At 40.6% G+C, this 18,901-nt stretch overlaps 1 protein-coding gene across 1 annotated transcript; it reads right to left on the bottom strand.

The window, feature by feature from the left end:
• Positions 1-3,371: 3,371 nt before the first annotated feature.
• On the bottom strand, positions 3,372-13,007 carry il34 (interleukin 34). The gene is made up of 7 exons (XM_056417103.1): positions 12,859-13,007; positions 8,744-8,847; positions 7,770-7,847; positions 7,360-7,437; positions 5,847-5,954; positions 5,401-5,584; positions 3,372-3,451 (listed from the first exon to the last, which is right to left on the bottom strand). The coding sequence occupies exons 1-7, from the start codon at positions 12,902-12,904 to the stop codon at positions 3,393-3,395; spliced, it is 657 nt and encodes a 218-aa protein (XP_056273078.1). The 5' UTR covers positions 12,905-13,007; the 3' UTR covers positions 3,372-3,392.
• Positions 13,008-18,901: the final 5,894 nt, after the last annotated feature.

Below are 18,901 nucleotides of genomic sequence, written 5' to 3'. Positions count from 1 at the left end.
TTACATGTTAATACATGAGCAATACTATTACAAGATAATATGATCTGACAGGGTCCAATATGCTGCATAAGAAGTACATTTCACAGATGATACATTACATTACATGTTTAGCTAATCCAAAGTGACTTGCAATGAGTGCATTCAACCATGAGTACAAATTCAAAACAACAATAATCAAGAAACTACGGAAAATATAGAGACTTTATTCTGTACTGATGTCAGTGGGGAGCTCGTTCCACCATTGAGGAGCCAGCAGCAAACTTTGTTGAGTGTTTAGCTCGCAGTGACTATTTCACTCAGCCACCCCAGAAAGACTCAAACGCAAGACTCCTATGTCTTTATCCTCCAAGTCATGTTACTGCCGCCTAAAAAACCTTTAAATTAGTGGAATACCCAGCAATAGAAACTAAGCGGGCTCAAGACAACAGCAGACCCACCCTTTAATCAGTAAAGCTTAAGTTGTTACACAAATCTCTTCTTCCTGCCAAAACTGAATTAAGGACCAAACTCTATTTACCTCCAAGGTAGAAAGTAAAATAGAGCTTCGTCTAATTAGTAAACAGATCAAACCTGAATTTATTATGCAAAATATAATTGGACACATTCAAATAATGATGGCAGCATATTTAATGAAGCACTTGAATAATGACTGGACACAGGGTTGGTTGATAAAAATAGCTATTTAATATTTCTTTCATTAAAGTATTATCACATGGCATAATACATTAAAAAAATAAATACATTCAATATCTTATGTATTAACAAAAACTGTTTCTAAAGACCACAGACAGCCACCATTCACGTGTTTGCATTTATTATCTCTGTTGTTGCAGTCAGCTTTGGGAAATAGCACTTTATGTTCACAATAAGGTTTCTTTGAATACATCTTTAAATGCTCTTCGCTTTACAAACAGACAACCATGATTAAGGACAATACAAATATATGGGTAGCATTTAATAATACACCAATACTTGTATTATTGATGACATCATTAAAGCTCCCCCGCTAAAGTTCCTTCTCAAGCAATTGCTGTGTAACATAATCATTAAACATTCTCCCCCTGAAGAGTGACACAAAGACTTTATTTGCGATAAATACCTGAAGATTATACATGAAACACCACATGACATTTACATTGTGTAGTGTGCTCTTTCATGGAATGCAAAATACAACTACAGCTACTTTGTACATTTTATTTGTTGTTGATTTTTGATTGAATGTCTATCTTTTATTTTTGACTAACACAGACATCTTACAACATAGTAGTTAGTTACCATGTAATGACATTTTTAACAGAAATACTTAGTATGCGTGTACTCTTAACCCTGAACGATACACTATATACTGACTAAACCAGCAAGTCAGGATTTGCAGGCATTGAACCAGACACATCAAGATAAAAGTCGGCACATTGCAGGCGTGAAGTGGCGAGCAAATAATCGTGAGGCCCAAATGTTCAAAAGACCCAAAGAAGGCCTACAGTGTCCTTCATATGCACAAGGCCTGACGCAAGTTCTTTCATAGATTTGCATTATCCTTTATATGTTGAGCGCCATAATCAAAGTGCCTCTTAAACTAAAGTATGATCTATGTGATATGTACGAATATAATCTATTCCTAAGGGCTCGATCACATCAGACGCGCCTCTCAAAAACGCGTCGCCCGCAAAACCATTGATTCCCTCTGGTACGTCTGAAAGTCGCGCCTTTTAAATGCCACGCGGCGGGTTTCTTGCGTTTTTCAGGCGCGGTTAAAAGTTGAAATATTCTCAACTTTAAGCGCGAGGCGCGGAGGAGCACAGCTCATCAACGTCACACTCGGCCAAAGCAGCCAATCGAATCAAGCAGGAGGCTTTCCTTCCTGTTTTCCCGTGGAGAACCTCATATTATATATTATATTAGCGGTATTTAATTACGAAGATCTTTATAATTCTAAATCTAAACACGACTCAAACTGACTCCTGCTGGGTCGGAAGTGCAACTGAAAGCCTCGCCATGAGACACAACTCATGGAATAGATGGTGGTGTTCGCCATACTCTTTCCTTTCTTTTTTTTAAATATCTCGAACCCAAAATTAACGGTTGGTTGCGCACGCAGGTCCGCTCCACAGGTGCACCGCGCTGTTTTGCCCGGCAGGTTTTTGACAAGGCATTTTTGGTGCGGCTGCGTTCTTTAGAGTCGCGTCTGGTGTGATCGAGCCCTAAGATGGCATCAAGTTTAATTGCTTGAGTGGAAATAAATAAAACTGTAAAGCTGACGCAACCTGAGAGGCAATTTCCTACAGAAAACCACGATAAAAGAAACAGATTTGCTTTGAAGTAAAATATTTTATGTTGAATGTTAAATAGATTTGGATCTTGATTCTCCGGTTAAACTTTCACAGCTTTCCTTTATAGCATGTTTAGAGCTGAACTTCTTTAAAGAACAACTGAAAAACCCTCAAAACCAATAGAATATAATAGAAAATTTAAATATTTAAGACAAATGTATTTATTAGGAGAATAACTGAATTAAGAGAACAAATAGATTTGGGAACTGATTATAAACTTTAAACAAATGGGACTGTAACAACACTTCATATTGGAAATGCTGTTGATAATTACTGAAGATTTTAACAGGTAATTTAGTCATCAAAATAATCATTTGAAGAAAAAAATTCTCCTTACATAAGTAGAAAAAATACATGACTTCAAAATGAATTCCAACTTGTTCTGACAGCTATTCGATATGCAATGTGGGCCGACGCACAGATCCAGATAATAACGCTCTAAAGTGAGCTGCAGGTAAGAAATGTCAACAACTGACACCGGTGGATAAAGACCGCCCGGCTCCAACACACACACCCCACACCCTGGGTTTGGAGCTTTAACTTCTACACTGTACCCAATGCATGTTTCAATCTTGCCATGTCTCCCAATGTATTAATTTAAGTCTTGTTTCACTGAATAATACAAAATAAATGTAATTTCAAAAACATTAAACCAAGGAGACAGTAGTAGAAGTCCAGTTCATATACATTGCGCTTGCTCGAGCTCATTGATGTCCAACAATTGAAACCCAAGTATGAAAGCATCATGAGCTGCCACTGAAAGAAACAAACTTAAGCTTCCTAAGACAGATATTTGGAAGATCTTTAGAGTTTGAGTGTTTACTACCACATTTGAGCAGAAAGTCCATATGCTCATGAAATCACTGCGACTATCGTTGCTGTGCATACAATATCATACTGCGTTGCAGAGTGTCTTCATCATATCATCAAGAAAATCTTGATGGATTTGGGAAAGACTTGTTGATGTTCATAAATCAGAATGGCACCCCTCCCTCTATTGCTCAAGGGATAATAGCAACCCCTCATTATCGACAGGGACGCCTTGGACCCACGGGCCTCTTCTCAGCTCTCGGTATGCAAGACTGTCTGTCTGCCTTTCCTCAAATGGGAAACAACGCAGTCTGAAAAGAAGACAAGGAGAGAAACTTGAGTCACTCTCGTAAATCTTCCATCATTACCTTCGCATTGAAAATGCCGGAAGGTTATGTTTTGATCGCCGTGTATTTATTTATTTATTTATTTGTATGCGTGTTATTCGCAAAACTCAAAAAGTATTGAACCGAATCGCATGAAATTTGGTGGGATGATTGTTTATTATCCGGGGACCAGTTGATGAGATTTTGGGATCGATCGGGTCAAAGGTCAAAGGTCATGAACAGGTCAAAATCTTTCGCAGAACTCAAAAAGAATTGAACCGAATCGCATGAAATTTGGTGGGATGATTGTTTATTATCCGGGGACCAGTTGACTAGATTTTGGGATCGATCGGGTCAAAGGTCAAGGTCAAAGGTCATGAACAGGTCAAAATGTTCTTGAATCGCATGAAATTTGGTGGGATGATTGGTTATTATCCGGGGACCATTTGATTAGATTTTGGGATCAATCGAGTCAAAGGTCAAGGTCAAGGTTATGGAAAGGTCAAACTCTTTTTTTACCATAGCACGATACATTTTTGTCCAATTGGCATGCAACTAATGCCAAAATGTTCATAATTCAATGCCCAATCTTGTGATATGCGAAGGTATGCGCTCTACCGAGTGCCCATTCTAGTTTCGCTATGTTATGCCTGGCATGATTTATGGATATGAACCGTGGGCTACTCAGAGGTCCTCCACTTAAACACAACTTTACTCTCTTTGAGTTTGAGGAGTCACAGTAAAAGCAGTCGCAGCTGTTCTTGATAAACTGCACAACTTGGTGTTGTTTACAATATTGTGCCTAAATCCCAGAGACGTAGATCCCTGCATTGCATTGTTATCTCGGTAATTTACATACCAGAAGCAGACTTCCGACTAATTGTATGTGCTAGTAAAGCACATTTGTTTACACAGAAAAAAAACACAAGGAACACTAAGGAACATGACTAAATAATCCTTATGAATAAATAACACAAATACACATGCACACCACAAACAAACATACACACACAGATACACCAAATACATAGAGGATGAAGTCTAGAATGAAATCTGCACGGGCCCCATTTTGTGAGCTTTTTAAAATAGTTGTAGGATGTTTGTCTGGAACTAGTTATAACATTTCCATTTCAGTATTTTCCATTCAGACATTCAATCTGTGTCCGGGGGGGGGGGGGGGGGGGGTTAGAAGTTTTAAAGGCAGTGAAGCTTTGGGAAAACGACATCTTGTTTGCGATGGGCCAGAGGATGCCACCTCAGTAAAAGTACAAAAGTATCATGGTGGAGAGTTGTAATGTTTTTTTAATATATAAATATACTCACACACACACGTGTAAATAAAAATATCTATGTTATAAATGTATACAAAAGAAATATATGATAATTAGTTAGGAATATTCATTAGGAAAACAAAGGAGAAGGTCACTGTCATGTATGATCACTGTACGAGTATCATTATTGTAACTGTATGCTGATTATAACATGCGTATAGTTATTATAACTATAAGATGACTCAGGTATGAATGAAATCTAATAAACAGTTAACAACATCCTCCAAGACAAGTAGGCACTGTCCTGACTGTCAGCTAAATTCTGTTCTGTCAAATCTAATCCGGCACTATTTGGTTGCTGATGACATGCATGAAGAAATGACCCCACATGTGACCCCACATGTGACCTCACATGTGACCCCACATGTGACCCCACATGTGACCCCAGGCACATCATTGTGTGTGTTGGCCAATGGCTGACCCAGCATGTAGAAGGACCCTTTGATAGCAGGATGTTCTGCTTGGAGTGTTTAGAGTTGTTGTTATTTGCTTTAAATAGTTATCTTCTAGTGTGTTAGGCTCTGCTATTATAGTCCAGTCACATTAGAAACCATCTTCTATATTTTAAGTTACAGTCTGCCGTGTCACCTTTGTTGTACTCACAGTGCTGCTGCGCTTCTGTGCCGGCGAAGCACTCGCTGAAGAGGCAGTGCATGGTGTGGCAGAAGTTGTCCAGAAGTAACTTCGGGGGAGCAAACCGCCAGCTGGACTCCGGCACTCTGTCGGTCTCCTCTGTTAAATGATCCCAAGTGTCCTGGATCGTCTCTGGAAGCTCCCGCTGAAACACCTGCACACACACACACACACACACACACACACACAGAAAAATAGCCACGTAAGCTGTCTGGGGGAGACTTAATGAAGTAATGATTAAAAATGTAATGTCATTTTTAAATTGCTACTACTATTGGGCCAGCATGGTTTAACACATGTCGATGAAGACACATGTGAATACACTGTGCTGTGAGATTCTACCGTCTGAGAGGAATTCACTTTTTTGAAAATATATAAAATACAGCTGTGGTACAGCTGTATGAAGTGGAGCTTACCTCGGTGGGATGTGACTGTACAAAGACCCCCTCTGCATCCCTAAAGCGTCTTTCCAACTCCGTGGTGTACGGCCGTGAAGGATGTCTCTTCGGCATCACTCGGATGATCTGAAAATTAAAAACACAAAAGGATGCCGTCAAACTTAAAAAACGCAGACAACCCCAACAAATGTCTTCTCCATTTTCCAGATTATATTTAGACAATACAACATGTGTTGTGAAAAAGGAGAAAAAACTTGGATACGGGTAAGGGATTGGAATTCCCAATTCAGGAAATGCACTATAAGGTAATGTATTTAATAACAAATTTGGGGGAAAAAGTCAGTGGAGCCTACAAATCTCACAACATTTAATTAAATTAATACAATCAGCATAGTACAAAAAAAAGTTTTTAAAAAGAGCCGTCCTTCAATTAGTCACTGATGTGACACACCTGAGAGGCGATAGTGTTTATTATTTTTAGTTTGGGAAGGTTGTCTCTCATGCAAATAGTTGTCTCTCTATTCAAGCTCAGCTTCTTTTTCAAATTACAAGATACAGAACAAATAAGTGAGACACAAAAATCAAACAAAAATTGGAATCATTGTCCTGACAACATGCGATGAATCTAACGAAATCAACCTTTTTGTTGATTATTGGTGTTTGGAAAAGCAGCTGCATTGCTGTCAACCGCTCTACTGGTGTGGCGCAGGAGACTGGGAGGAATCGAGTGACTTCGTCAGCTCTGAGCACTGTGGTGGTGGGGCGTGGTTAGGCTCAGCTGCAGGGGGGGATGGGGGGCGCTCAGTGAGCGGTGCCCGGTGGAGGCCTAATTGGCGTCACCTGGGGTTAATGATGATTTTGCACCACTCACTATTAGGTTAAGTGCGCTGAAGTGTGGCTTAAAGCTGGTGATATTTTTTTGGGAAGTGCTACTTTACTTGGCATCGTGGGAAAGCACACGTCCTGTAAGTGTTCATGGCATGCAGTGTGGGCACCAGGAGAACCCACCGGAGAGAGCAGCCAACACCAAACCCAGTTAAACTAACACAACTGGTGGTTATTTGCAGTCAGTTCCCACTGGATTCTAATGATTACATATGTTCAAGCCCTGTGGGGGTTTGGAGACACATACAGAGTTGAGAGAGCAACACTAATTCAACATGTCTGTCGTTGTCAGCAGCTGAGCGGCACATGCTATTCTACGACATGTGTGGGTGCCGCAACACTTTTTCATTAAGGCGTGGTCCTTTTGATTCAACTGAAAACTGCATTTTATAACATGTCAAAAGCTATTTTTCTATCCGAACAGCGTTTGATTTGTGCAGTGAACGGCTGTGTGGTGCTTATGCTTCAGCCGTGAGCATTTTATGACCATCAACCAATTTAAATACACTTTTTATAGCAGACGACACATGCTTTATGTTAAGAAATATCAATGGCCACACTCAATAAACTGCAGTTCATTTGGACAACTGTTTGGAGAGAAGGAAAAGGGGCACTAAAATAATAACATTTGTACTATTATTTGTACCTTTTTTAACACGCCTTGGTTGACCTGGAACCACAACCGCTGGAGAACCAGGGCATCCAACTGCTCCACCTGTAGCCTCTGATGTGTTAAGCAGAGGAGATAGATGTTATCAGTTATGTGAACGTGAGACACGAAGAAAAATGTTAAAATTGACCAATTAATTTGGATTTCTCAAACACTAAATTGTATATATATATATATATATATATATATAAAGGGAAGACACAACAGGTACATTGTGGTTATGCAGGTTCAATTGCAGTTAGCCAGAACTTTGTGACAAAGAGGAACCCATTCAACTGACCAGGTGTTGGTGTTTTCATGAAGTCAGACAGTCTGACATTGTGAGACTTCTAAGGCACAAAAAAAGCTCCATGTGAGAACACTTGACCTCTGAAAGGAAAATGTACCATTCTGTTGATGTCTGACAGTTTAAAGATTTCCTTATGATGAACCCTGATGGTGTAGTTGATGGGGAAGTTGTGCTTCTGTAATGGAGAGAGAGCGAGAGAGAGACATGTCTTAACTCTGACAGCTTAATACCTTTTTTTTCTTTGGTTCATTGACTATAACATTTACTAACTAAAGCAAAACATTAAAAAAATGCTGAATCAGGGTAATAAGGGATTAATGTGTCATGATCATCACCATAATGACTCATCTGGACCAGCTACGAATGATCTCCACATGGGTGAATATGACATGTGTTGCAGTGAAACATTTGTCACTTCTTGCACCTCACACTACTGGCAAAGAATACATATAATTATGTTTTCTCTCTCAGGCGAGTACAATATCTGGCAAATAGAATTGATGAGTCCCTTTAACCCTTGTGTTGCCTTAGGGTCATTTCACCTGACGAATCAATACCCCCCTTACCTTTAGGATTAATTTGACCCCATTCAATGTTTAATGTCGGTGTTCTTTCGGTAGTCAACAAACAAACATAAAGTGCCTCACACTTAAACTTGGAAAACAATATTAATTCTAATAATTTTCTGGAGGTTTTAATTGCTGGCGTCAAATTGAACCCAAAGGGTAAAATATGTTAGTAAATATAAAGGTAACAGGAGGGTGAAACATTGAATCGGGTCAAAATGACCCAAAGGCGGGGGGAGGGTTAAGTTGCATTGTTACAAAAATCAATGTTTTATTTGTTGTGGAAAATCTCTTGCTGTTTATTTGTTTTCTGATTATTGTTGTCTTCTCTATATGTCCCGTTGGCTGGAAATCACCAACTTGCGTAGAAGTGGACAACGCTTCTATAAAAAGACCCTCGGATACAGAAGCTTCAGAGCCAGACGCTGATATTTAGAGAGCGCGTATTGAAGCTCGCCTCCAAAACAACTGAGACACGCGTGCACCGCCGCCATTGTTCTCTCACCATGTAGCGCCGCCTGTGGCTGAGGCTGTCGTTGAGCGTCCTCAAGGGGGTGCACATGCTGGCTGGTGTCGGCGCCATCAGGACAGGTGACGGCAGAAACAGGCCTACACAAGCCGGAAGACACAGAAGATGAGATTGCATTCGCCATCATTTGTATTTTTACTTTTCACACTGCCCAATGGGGATGTCCCGGTCACGTGTGTGTAAATAATACAACCAAACGAAGGAAGCAGGCACACGACCTGCAGAAGCCATCACACTGATTAGTGTTTATCGATACTGTATCTCCTCCATGTGGGAACATTGTAATTGTGCTACTGCCCATAGATCAAATTATGCTGATATTCTTGTTGGAGCTATTTATTTTGACATTTGTATTTTGTTTTATTGTAAAGTGATATTGATTATTCATTGTTTATTTAGTTTATATTTAGATTTGTTAGAAGAGCTTTTTTCTTATGATTGTTTTAGTTTAGTTTAGTTCATTGTGATTGTTGTTTCAATATATTTAGTTTTAGGATTGGGTTGCTGATTGGATAACACTGTGGTTACATGTAGGTGTGGGTAGCTTCAGGACCAGCATGCACCGGGCTGACCTATGGGTTTTTGTTTGTTCTTTTTGTTTGTTTAGTAAATAAATTATAAGAATAATGACATCCGGAAATAAACATTACTTTCTTTTGGCTGCGTCAACTAAAAAAAATACCACACGGTGCATCAGTGGCAATTTGATTTATAGTTTTATTTGAGTTTTTTGGACAAATGGCCACTACAATACTGTTGATATGTTTATGATGATAACGATGGTGATGCGGTGATGACGTTGGCTATATGTGGACGACACCTGAGTACAGCCAGGTGTGTTTGGCAAGAGAGCAGAAGGGCATATCAGGATCGCATTTAAGATCGCATGTAGACCACATGTAAAAGAGAAAGCCAGGATGTTCTGTTTTGATACGAGTTTAATTTATGTTTATGTTGCTGATCTGCAAATGAAAGAAAGTATGGAAGTGACACTGCTAAAAGAATGCATGTTTATTTTGCATGTCTCATGACTCCCCTGTTCTTTATAAAACAGAATTAGGATCTAATTCCCTGGCCTACAGCCTCACTGCGGAGTCCAGGCAGGTTCTTAGGACAAAGAAAAGAAATACTGCAGCCAATGACTTACAGGGGAAAGTCAAGTCTAATTAGACATGTCATTAGCGAGACGATAGTCCCTGTTAATAACGTCACTGTTATGTTTAAAAACAGTCCTGACCGACGGCGTTGTCACAGAAAAATGCACTTGCACTTTTTAAAAAGCATTTTTTTTATAGCCCACTCACAAACATGTCTGTGAAGCATTTGAGAGGCTCGGGTATCCAGTCCTTTCACTTCCTGCTGTAGAAATTGTTCTCTTGCTCTTTCCTCCTTGTTGTTTATTTGTGGAATATGGTATTAATTGACCTCTTAGAACTACTACTTGCTACTCAGAATGCTTTTGTTTATGTCAGCGGTGCTGCTGGCTTTTAGGAAGGATACTGTTCTGAATAATGTATAAAATCCAGAACACACCATGAGCTTTGTAAGGATCATTTATGAGGATCTTCTTGTTGTTGTGGTGGACGAGGCCACTGCTACTGCTCAACGTGGATATTTTGTGAGCCATTGAGAGGCAATCTGAATTCTCCTAATCTCGGTTCCTGCAGCAAAATAAAAGGGCTTCTCAGCAATTTTGCAAAAAAAGACAAGTGTTAAGTGGAATTTTCCATTTCAGTGTTTGTATGTGATCATCAATAGGACACATTTCTTAACAGATAGGTACAATTTATTTTTACTATTCAAACCCCATTAGTCTCCACGAAAAACAGCACTATTTTATGTCACGAGGCAAGGAGGTCAGTAAAGGAGCCTAGACTGCGGGGCATGGACCGTTGTTGTGGTGGAAGATGCACCGCCAACCCATGGAGGAGCTGGGAATGGGATAAAGATGGCTGTGTATCATCAGAAACTCAGACAGCTACGGTTGCAAAATGAGCATTTAGGAGTGGGGACAAGGACAGGTTTAAATAGCGAGTGAGAGATACTCAACGACCGTATGGAGAAACCGCTCTCAGCAAGTGACTCTGCTTCTGTCTGGAGAGGTCCCAGACGGATAACCAACTACAAGCCTAAAGCCCCCGACACTCGTGTTTAACGGTCGCTCTGAAAGACAGTGGGACACCGAGCCCATTCCCCATGACCCCATTGACTTCATGCTTTGAGCAGGAGGCTGCGGACCATCAGGACCAACATCTAATGCAACATAAACAGTATATTTCCATTTGCAGTTGGGCTCATCAACAAAGCTCTGACTCTGACTCTTAGGCCATGTCCACACGACTACGTTTCCATTTTAAAACACGTATCTTTTGCTAGGTTTACACACACACACTAGGCCAAAGCTTTAGAGCACCGAAAACTAATATGATTAAAAATATTCCCGAGGACGGGTACGAGGATGGTAATCTCAGCTGCTCCACTTTTGCCTTTACAGTAGCACTTTATCTTACTGTAAGATGGGCATCGTGTGGCTCAAGTCAAATTGAAGTGGTAATTATCTTATCCAGAAACGCCAGAAGTATGAATACCAATAAATATGTGAATACATAACAAACTGGACATTGCAGGGTGAAATATCTACCATCCTGATTGCAGACCGCACTAATCATTCACAGACATCCTCAATGATTTTTCCATAATACAGTAGCCAATGTAAGACAATTAATTTAATGATGTAAAAATGTGCGTATGTATGTATGTATATGTGTGTGTGTGTATGTATATGTTTGTATGTGTATATGTGTTTGTGTGTGTGTGCATGTGTATGTATGTGTGTGTATGTGTGTATGCGTGTGTGCATGTGTGTGTGTGTGTATGTGTGTGTATGTGTGTGAATCTATGTATATATGTGTGTATGTGTGTGTGTATGCATGTATTTGTGTATGCATGTATGTGTGTATGCATGTATTTGTGTATGCATGTATGTGTGTGTGTGTATATATATATATATTAGGGCTGTCAATCGATTAAAAAAAATTAACTAATTAATCGCACATTTTGAAATTGCGATTAATCGCAATTAAAAGTTCAAAGTTAAAAGTTCATTCTTTTTAAAGACAAAACTTCACACAGAGCTGTGTTTTCAAAGAGGCTCCTACATATACAGTGCCAGCGAGGTATTTAATATCGTGGATGATAAATTGTTTCTTCAGTGAAACATCAGATTAGTTTTTTTTTAAAAGTATATTGAGACCCCATTGGTCCTGTCATCTTTAACACTGAACAGCAGAACCAGTGGCCTTGGTAACTGACTGACATTCAAATATGTCACGTTAACCCTCTGGAGGCTGGGGGCATTTTATACATTTTACAAAATAAATTAAATTCAACGTTTAAAGTCTTTTGCATGTGACACACCCCCACGTGTTATACATCAAACATTCCAGAACAATCTCAGCTCTGAAATGAGCCTCATTGTCCTCGCGCCGTGTCCTCTGGTTCTCTGACTGACAGGCTGCTAAATGACCCTAACCTGTGAGGTGGGAGGTCCTTTGTGATTTACTGAGTGTTCATTGGTTGTTTTTTTCCCCCGAAATGTTGACAGACAAACGGATTGACCAATCACGTTGAAGGTTTCGTGTGTCGCGTTCTTTCCGCGCCGCGTCACCCGACACGTCGCCCTCCGTTCCTCTGTGTGTCAGAGGGGGAGACGGGAGGAAGGAGGAGCAGGAGGAAACCCGACTGATTCATCCACGAGTTTAAACTGATTTCTGCTCCTTATTTTCGCGGAGAAATGATTGTTTTAAAAACGGAAACAGTGTCAAACCGTACTGCCGCGGTTTAAAAAAAAAAAAAAAACTTGCGTTAATTGCGTTAAAATATTTTAGTGAGTTAACGCGGCCAAATTAATCGCATAGATTAACGCGTTAACGCTGACAGCCCTAATATATATATATATGTATGCAAGCGACTCAGACATACAATTACATTTTTACACCATGGACAAAAACTAAATTCAGCTCAGCACCAACTGCAGTGGGAGGAGCCACAACACAGACACACAAGCACAAACACATGCAGGTGTTTCTTACCCAAAAGGCCTCCCAGCAGGTAGACTGAGGTGGACAGTTGGACCATACTCTTGAGCGCAAGTCCTCCACAGTGCTTTATCTTGAGCACAGTGTGAAAACACAAACACACGGGGCCGGCCACACACACAACACTGATGTCTGCAACTTTCCAGTGTGTGTGTTCGGTGGGACACTCATGAGTTATTGGTTTATCAGGTCTTCATTGCACTGTTGAGCATTTCTGGAACATGTCGGCAGAGACAGATCCCGGGTTTTATGGCTCTCGTGGCTCTTCTGCTGTCTCCCTGTTGCTGACAGTCTGAAAACAAGACACACAAACCAGTCAGGGAGCCAGATAAATAAATAAGCCAACAGTTAAACAAAAGTATATATATTTACAGTGTATGCATATATATATATATATATATATATATATATATGTGTGAAAACGTATTTGCCCCCTTCCTGATTTTTATTTGTGTTGCATATTTGTCACTGAAATGATTCAGATCATCAAACAAATTGTAACATTAGATGTGAATACAATTGTTAAATGATGATTTCATTTATTAAGGGTAATCTAACTAGCCCTATGGGGAGAATTAATGAATCTGATTAACCACATGTCTTGGAAAGCTTAGTAAAATGTTACTGGCCACACCCAGACTGATCACTGCCAGGCCTGTTGAATCAATAATCATTTAAACAGCAAAGTGAGGTTGACTAGAAGATCTTAAAAAGCAAAGAAGGACGGTTGGACTTCTGCTGCTAAAGAAATTAAAGAACATATAAGAAACAAAGTTGACATGTCTCATTCTGGAAAGGGTTACAAAGCCCTTTCTAAGAGTTTGGGACTCCAGCAAACCACAGTGAGAGCCACTATCCACAAATGGAGAAGACTTCCAGGGAGGGGCCGGCCTTCCATGGTCATAAAAGAGCCCAGAACAACATCTAAATAACTAGACGCATCCCTTGCCTCAGTTAAGGTCAGTGTTCATGATTTAATAATAAGAAAGAGACTGGGCAAAAATGGCATCCATGGGAGAGTTCCAAGGCGAAAGCCACTGCTGACCAAAGATAACAGAAAAGGCTCGATCCACAAGACTTATGGGCAAATAACCAAAGAAAGTTAATGTGGAGCTCCAGGATCCTGTGAAGTCCTTCACGCCCACTTGCCTAAAAGGCCGATCACACCAGACGCGACTTGTAAAAGATGATTCAGACTTTCAGAGCAACACACCTACCGCGTGTCTCATCAATAACATAAATAAATAAAATGTTCCAATCTCCAGTCAAATCACAGCTCAGCAATGCTTCTGAAGTTGTGGTGGGAAACACACAGGAGCTACTGTCAGCTGACTGATCACCAGTGAAGGCACCGCTTTGTCACAACCCCTGAAAGCAAAAGTGTCTATTTCGGGACAGAACATCATGGGAACACGTCAAAGCAACATACTGATGACGTGTGAAGTCTTTCCCTCATACGTACATGCTTTATTCATCCAGACAACGAACCATCTCATGATATGTGATTCCTTCCCTGCCTGTCCTGTTTATTTCTCTCTCAATATTTACCTTCCTTATCATCTAGCGTTTGAAAGCTCATTTCAGCGCTCCACAACTGCACATGGCGCCTCAGTCATTAGACAAACTCAATCACTTCCTGGTTGGTGAGTGTGCCACCAGTGACGTCATGGCGCGGCATCCAGCCGAGATGCAAAGATCAACAAATGACTGAGAACCGCCTGTTCGTTTTTCACAGCTGGCCACAATGGAACGGTATGTGCATTATCGTCGCAGCGTGTGTGGCCACCTCGCCACGCAGCTGAGGAACTGAACACCCTTCCTCTCACCAATGCATCTCCTAGTGTGTCGGACAACGGCCGTGGCCTTCAGGTACAATGTGAAAAGGCTGAAAAGGCTCTTACTAGAGAGTGTGTTTGGTTTGTCCCTTCTGTAGAAACACGGCGAACCTGGTGAGGAGAAACCGCTTCATGTATACAAAAGCCTAATTTTAAGGTAATGAAAACGAGAAGTTTAGGGTGATTATTATCACCATGACCTTATCGATCAGCAGTGCCCTGAAACCAAGCACGCAGCCTGGGTCCAAAAGAAATAGTGTCATGACCTTTTTTTTCCTTGTGACTTCACGTCTCATCAGGTCCATTGGACCTGTCTGGGTCTGATGCCATGGCGCTGATGATGCCCCGCCCACTCCTCTCTACCTCCATCTGCCTGATGAATCATGGAGGTCTGGATCGTGGTCCATGCCTACTACCAACTATTCATACACTGTCATACTCATTGAATGTGTTGTAACTCTGTCATGATTCCTTCTGGTCACATGGCATCTATTGTTCTGTCCATCCTGCAGAGGGATCCTCCTCTGTTGCTCTCCTGAAGGGTTCTTCACTTTTTTCCCTATGAAAGGGTTTTTCTATTTCTTGGGAGTTTTTCTTCATCCGATGTGAGGTGTGTACAGATTGTAAAGCCCTCTGAGGAGAATTTGTAATAATGGGCTATTCAGAATAAACTGAATTGAATTGAATTGAATGACCTCAAACTGGTCCTTCCAAACACTAATTGGCCTGGCTCAATGTGGTTCTCCTCTAATTTCCTCTTGACCTTCTGTTGCCTGAAACAGGCATTGAACAGATCTGGGCCTATACGAGTCACATATAGGCTGGACCTCGAATTCTGCTGTAATAAAGGCTTTTGCCTTTTAGAGTCAGCAGCACAGACAAGAGAAAATACCTGGCAGCATTTGCATATTCAAGCCCAAAATTCCCATTTAATTGTCTGCAGAAAATGCATTAGGATGCCGACAGCTGAAATGAATCAAAAAGCATGGCTGAAAATACCGAAATGTCTTACAAATCTTAAAGCCCCAAAGCATTACACTATACTGCTGAAAAACCTGAAAACTTGTAAATGTTTAACTGGGAGAGTTTTAAGTTTAACTGTATTATCCAAAGACGCTGATATCGCAATTACAATGCAGGAGAAGCTGGAAGCTTGACGTTTATACTGTTAGAATAAAGAGTTAAAGAATTTCCCTTTAGATTTTGTAAAAACACTGTACAGTAAAATCACATGAAAATAGACATGGATATAGTAAGCGTCATCATACATAAGAATCCAGTGAAATTAATTCATGTAATCAATGTTGAAATATGAGGAAATTCTGAATAGCAGAATTTGAGCTGACTTTCCCTTTAATTGGCTCAAAAACTGAAGTAAAATCGCTCTGGACACAGCAGGAATCATCTTAACCAAGAGCCGTTTCAGACTTCACACTTATAACATCTTCAGGATTTATTTTTATGAATTCATGCCACTTAAAGCTGATTTGCATTTCATTTTCTCAAAAACTGTAATTTGACATTGACAAAGTCAGGGTCATCCTAAACAGAAATACAGTGGACATTTGAGCTAACCAATGAAGAAAATGTTTTTCTATTAACCTAAATCTCCAAAATGTAGATTTCAATTTATTAAACCGCATTTTAGGATTATCTGATTTCCACTGGCTTCGGTGTTGGCTTGTCTCAGCTTGTTTAACAAGCTGCATGGCGAGGTTACTTCTGAATTATGAAACCCACACACACACACACACACACACACACACACACACACACACACACACACACACACACACACACACACACACACACACACACACACACACACACACACACACACACACACACACACACACACACACACACACACACACACTCCTATGATGGGTTCTCATAATCCTATGGGCATGATTTATGACTGCTGATACAAACTCTGTGAAGTGTCCACTGGGGTTTGCATTGACTCTGTGCAGGCTGAACAACACCTAAACCTCATCGGCGCATCCATATACAACATATATCAAGGAAAGCGTCCATTGCACTGAGCAACTTACGCACCTGAACAAAAGTGAAAGTGCTGCTGGACAAATATCTTAAAGTCCAAAAGCTGTAGCCACAGCCACGTGGGTCACCATTAATAGGAACCAAGAAGAAACTTTGCGAAATACAAAATGTATTCATCAGAGCGCGCCAACTCATCACACACGTGGATACACACGCACCTGGAGGTCCCCTGGGCCCCGGCTTCCGGGATGCGGAACGGCGGCTCAGAGGTGGCTCGTTGAAAGGAGCCTTTGTTGAATCAGAAGCAAACCCGGTCCGATAGCATCCTAAAATAAAAAGCCGATAAAAGTCAGTCAGGCAAATCCTTAATGGCTCCGTCCATTGACGAGGTGCGCTCAGTCTGAGTGAGCCGCTCAGCAACAGGCTGACAACTTGAGGCGGCAGACACAAATACAGCCAGCTTTCAAAATAAAAGCGCACGCAGTCGCTCTCTCTCTCTCTCTCTCTCTCTCTCTCTCTCTCTCTCTCTCTCTCTCTCTCTCTCTCTCTCTCTCTCTCTCTCTCTCTCTCTCTCTCTCTCTCAGATGTCTGTCAAACAATCGACATTGCACGTGCAGATTTTTAGTCCATAGAAAGGCGTGTGAAACAGAGGATAAACAGCACAAAAGAGAACAATATATAACTAGGGAGTGATTTATTTTCTATTGTACATTCTCGATTGTACATTCATGTATTTATTTTTCCAATATGCCAAAACTTTTCTAGCTTGTAGTCAGAAGCCAAACTTCTGCTTGTTGTAAATCTCCATTAACGTCCATCCGTGTATTCAGAGTAGGACTTTCAAGTAACCATTTCCTGGTGAGAGTCTTGCCAGCCACCAGAAGTACATTTATTAAATATTTGTCTTTTTTTTGACAATGTTTTAGGTAAATATCCCAGATACATGCGTCTTACTTTTCAATTTCACCATCAAAAATATTTTGTAGGGCAGTTTGGTAAAGTTGGAAATTGCCCTTAATGGTTCTTGCTTTGACCAATCAGTGCGTTGCCTTTTATCATCACGCTTCACACTGTTTCGCCTTATCGTGTACAGATGTGCACTTCACTCTCTGCTAGAAGCGGCATGTGGTTTCACTTAGCGGAGTCCCTTGAAACGTCTTTTCCAATCAGAATTGTCAAACTGGATCCTGCTGGCAGTGTTTCACACATATACGGTTCAAACAGACACCAGATTCCACCAAAACCGCCATTCAGTCTGCAGTGCACATTATTTTCACTTCATTCACATTAACCAGGAGGCGCTCTTATAGTTCATAGATCAGAGATAAGCTACATGGAGTTAGCCAAACAGCCAATACACTTGCCTTGGTCTATAATATATATATATATATATATACTGTATATATAATTCTCTTTTTCTATACTGTTTTCTAGAGGGTAGTCTAATTGATCATAAGGATAAGCCTTTATTTATGATTTCTGCAGGTGCCTTTTCAGTTATATTGCAGATTGTATAGGCTACACTCAGTGAGATGGCTGAATACATTGTAGAGCTTTTCTTCCTCTTTTTGTGGCACGGATTTTGTTTTTTGTGCTAACAATACATGTAACACAATCCTCCACAAAGTAGCCTGTAGCATTTAGCTAGACACCTTTCACAATGATGGGAGCACTCAGAGTGTCAACACAAATATAGAATATAAGAAACATTTCTAGGCTTGGCTGCCATGGTGAACAAACGTCTATGGTTCACACAATGAATGACACAACAACTTTTCCCTTTCATTTGCTGACAATAATGTGGGTTTCAATGAGCACAGATTCAATGTTTTGGGTGAGAACTACTTTGCAGTCTAATCAAGTTGTGATTTCCCACAAAACAGTTGGGACAATTGCACTTTAGAGAATATACTGTGGAGGGTTTGTGGCTGACGGAGGGAGATAACATTATTATAGACGAGTGATCACCTCCACCACAAACCGCATGAACCTCCAGACTGCTGCTGAGCTCAGAGGGGAAGTCCCGAATCGCATGAAATTTGGTGGGATGATTGGTTATTATCCGGGGACCATTTGATTAGATTTTGGGATCGATCGGGTCAAAGGTCAAGGTCATGAAAAAGGTCAACATCTTCTTGAATCGCATGAAATTTGGTGGGATGATTGGTTATTATCCAGGGACCATTTAATTAGATTTT

Source organism: Pseudoliparis swirei, chromosome 6, assembly GCF_029220125.1.
Source record: "Pseudoliparis swirei isolate HS2019 ecotype Mariana Trench chromosome 6, NWPU_hadal_v1, whole genome shotgun sequence".
In the NCBI taxonomy this organism is placed as follows: Eukaryota; Metazoa; Chordata; class Actinopteri; order Perciformes; family Liparidae; genus Pseudoliparis; species Pseudoliparis swirei.
Note: the sequence above shows the minus strand (reverse complement) of the source record. Positions and strands in the feature narration are given on the sequence as shown.

What these genes read in the sequence shown, in the direction of transcription:
- il34 (XM_056417103.1), bottom strand. Translation starts at nt 12,904, where the DNA reads ATGGTCCAACTGTCCACCTCAGTCTACCTGCTGGGAGGCCTTTTGG. An exon ending in CCTGCTGGGAGGCCTTTTGG is followed by an intron (nt 8,848 to 12,858) that starts GTAAGAAACACC and finishes CGGCTTGTGTAG; the next exon opens with GCCTGTTTCTGCCGTCACCT. An exon ending in ACCAAGGCGTGTTAAAAAAG is followed by an intron (nt 5,955 to 7,359) that starts GTACAAATAATA and finishes TTTAATTTTCAG; the next exon opens with ATCATCCGAGTGATGCCGAA.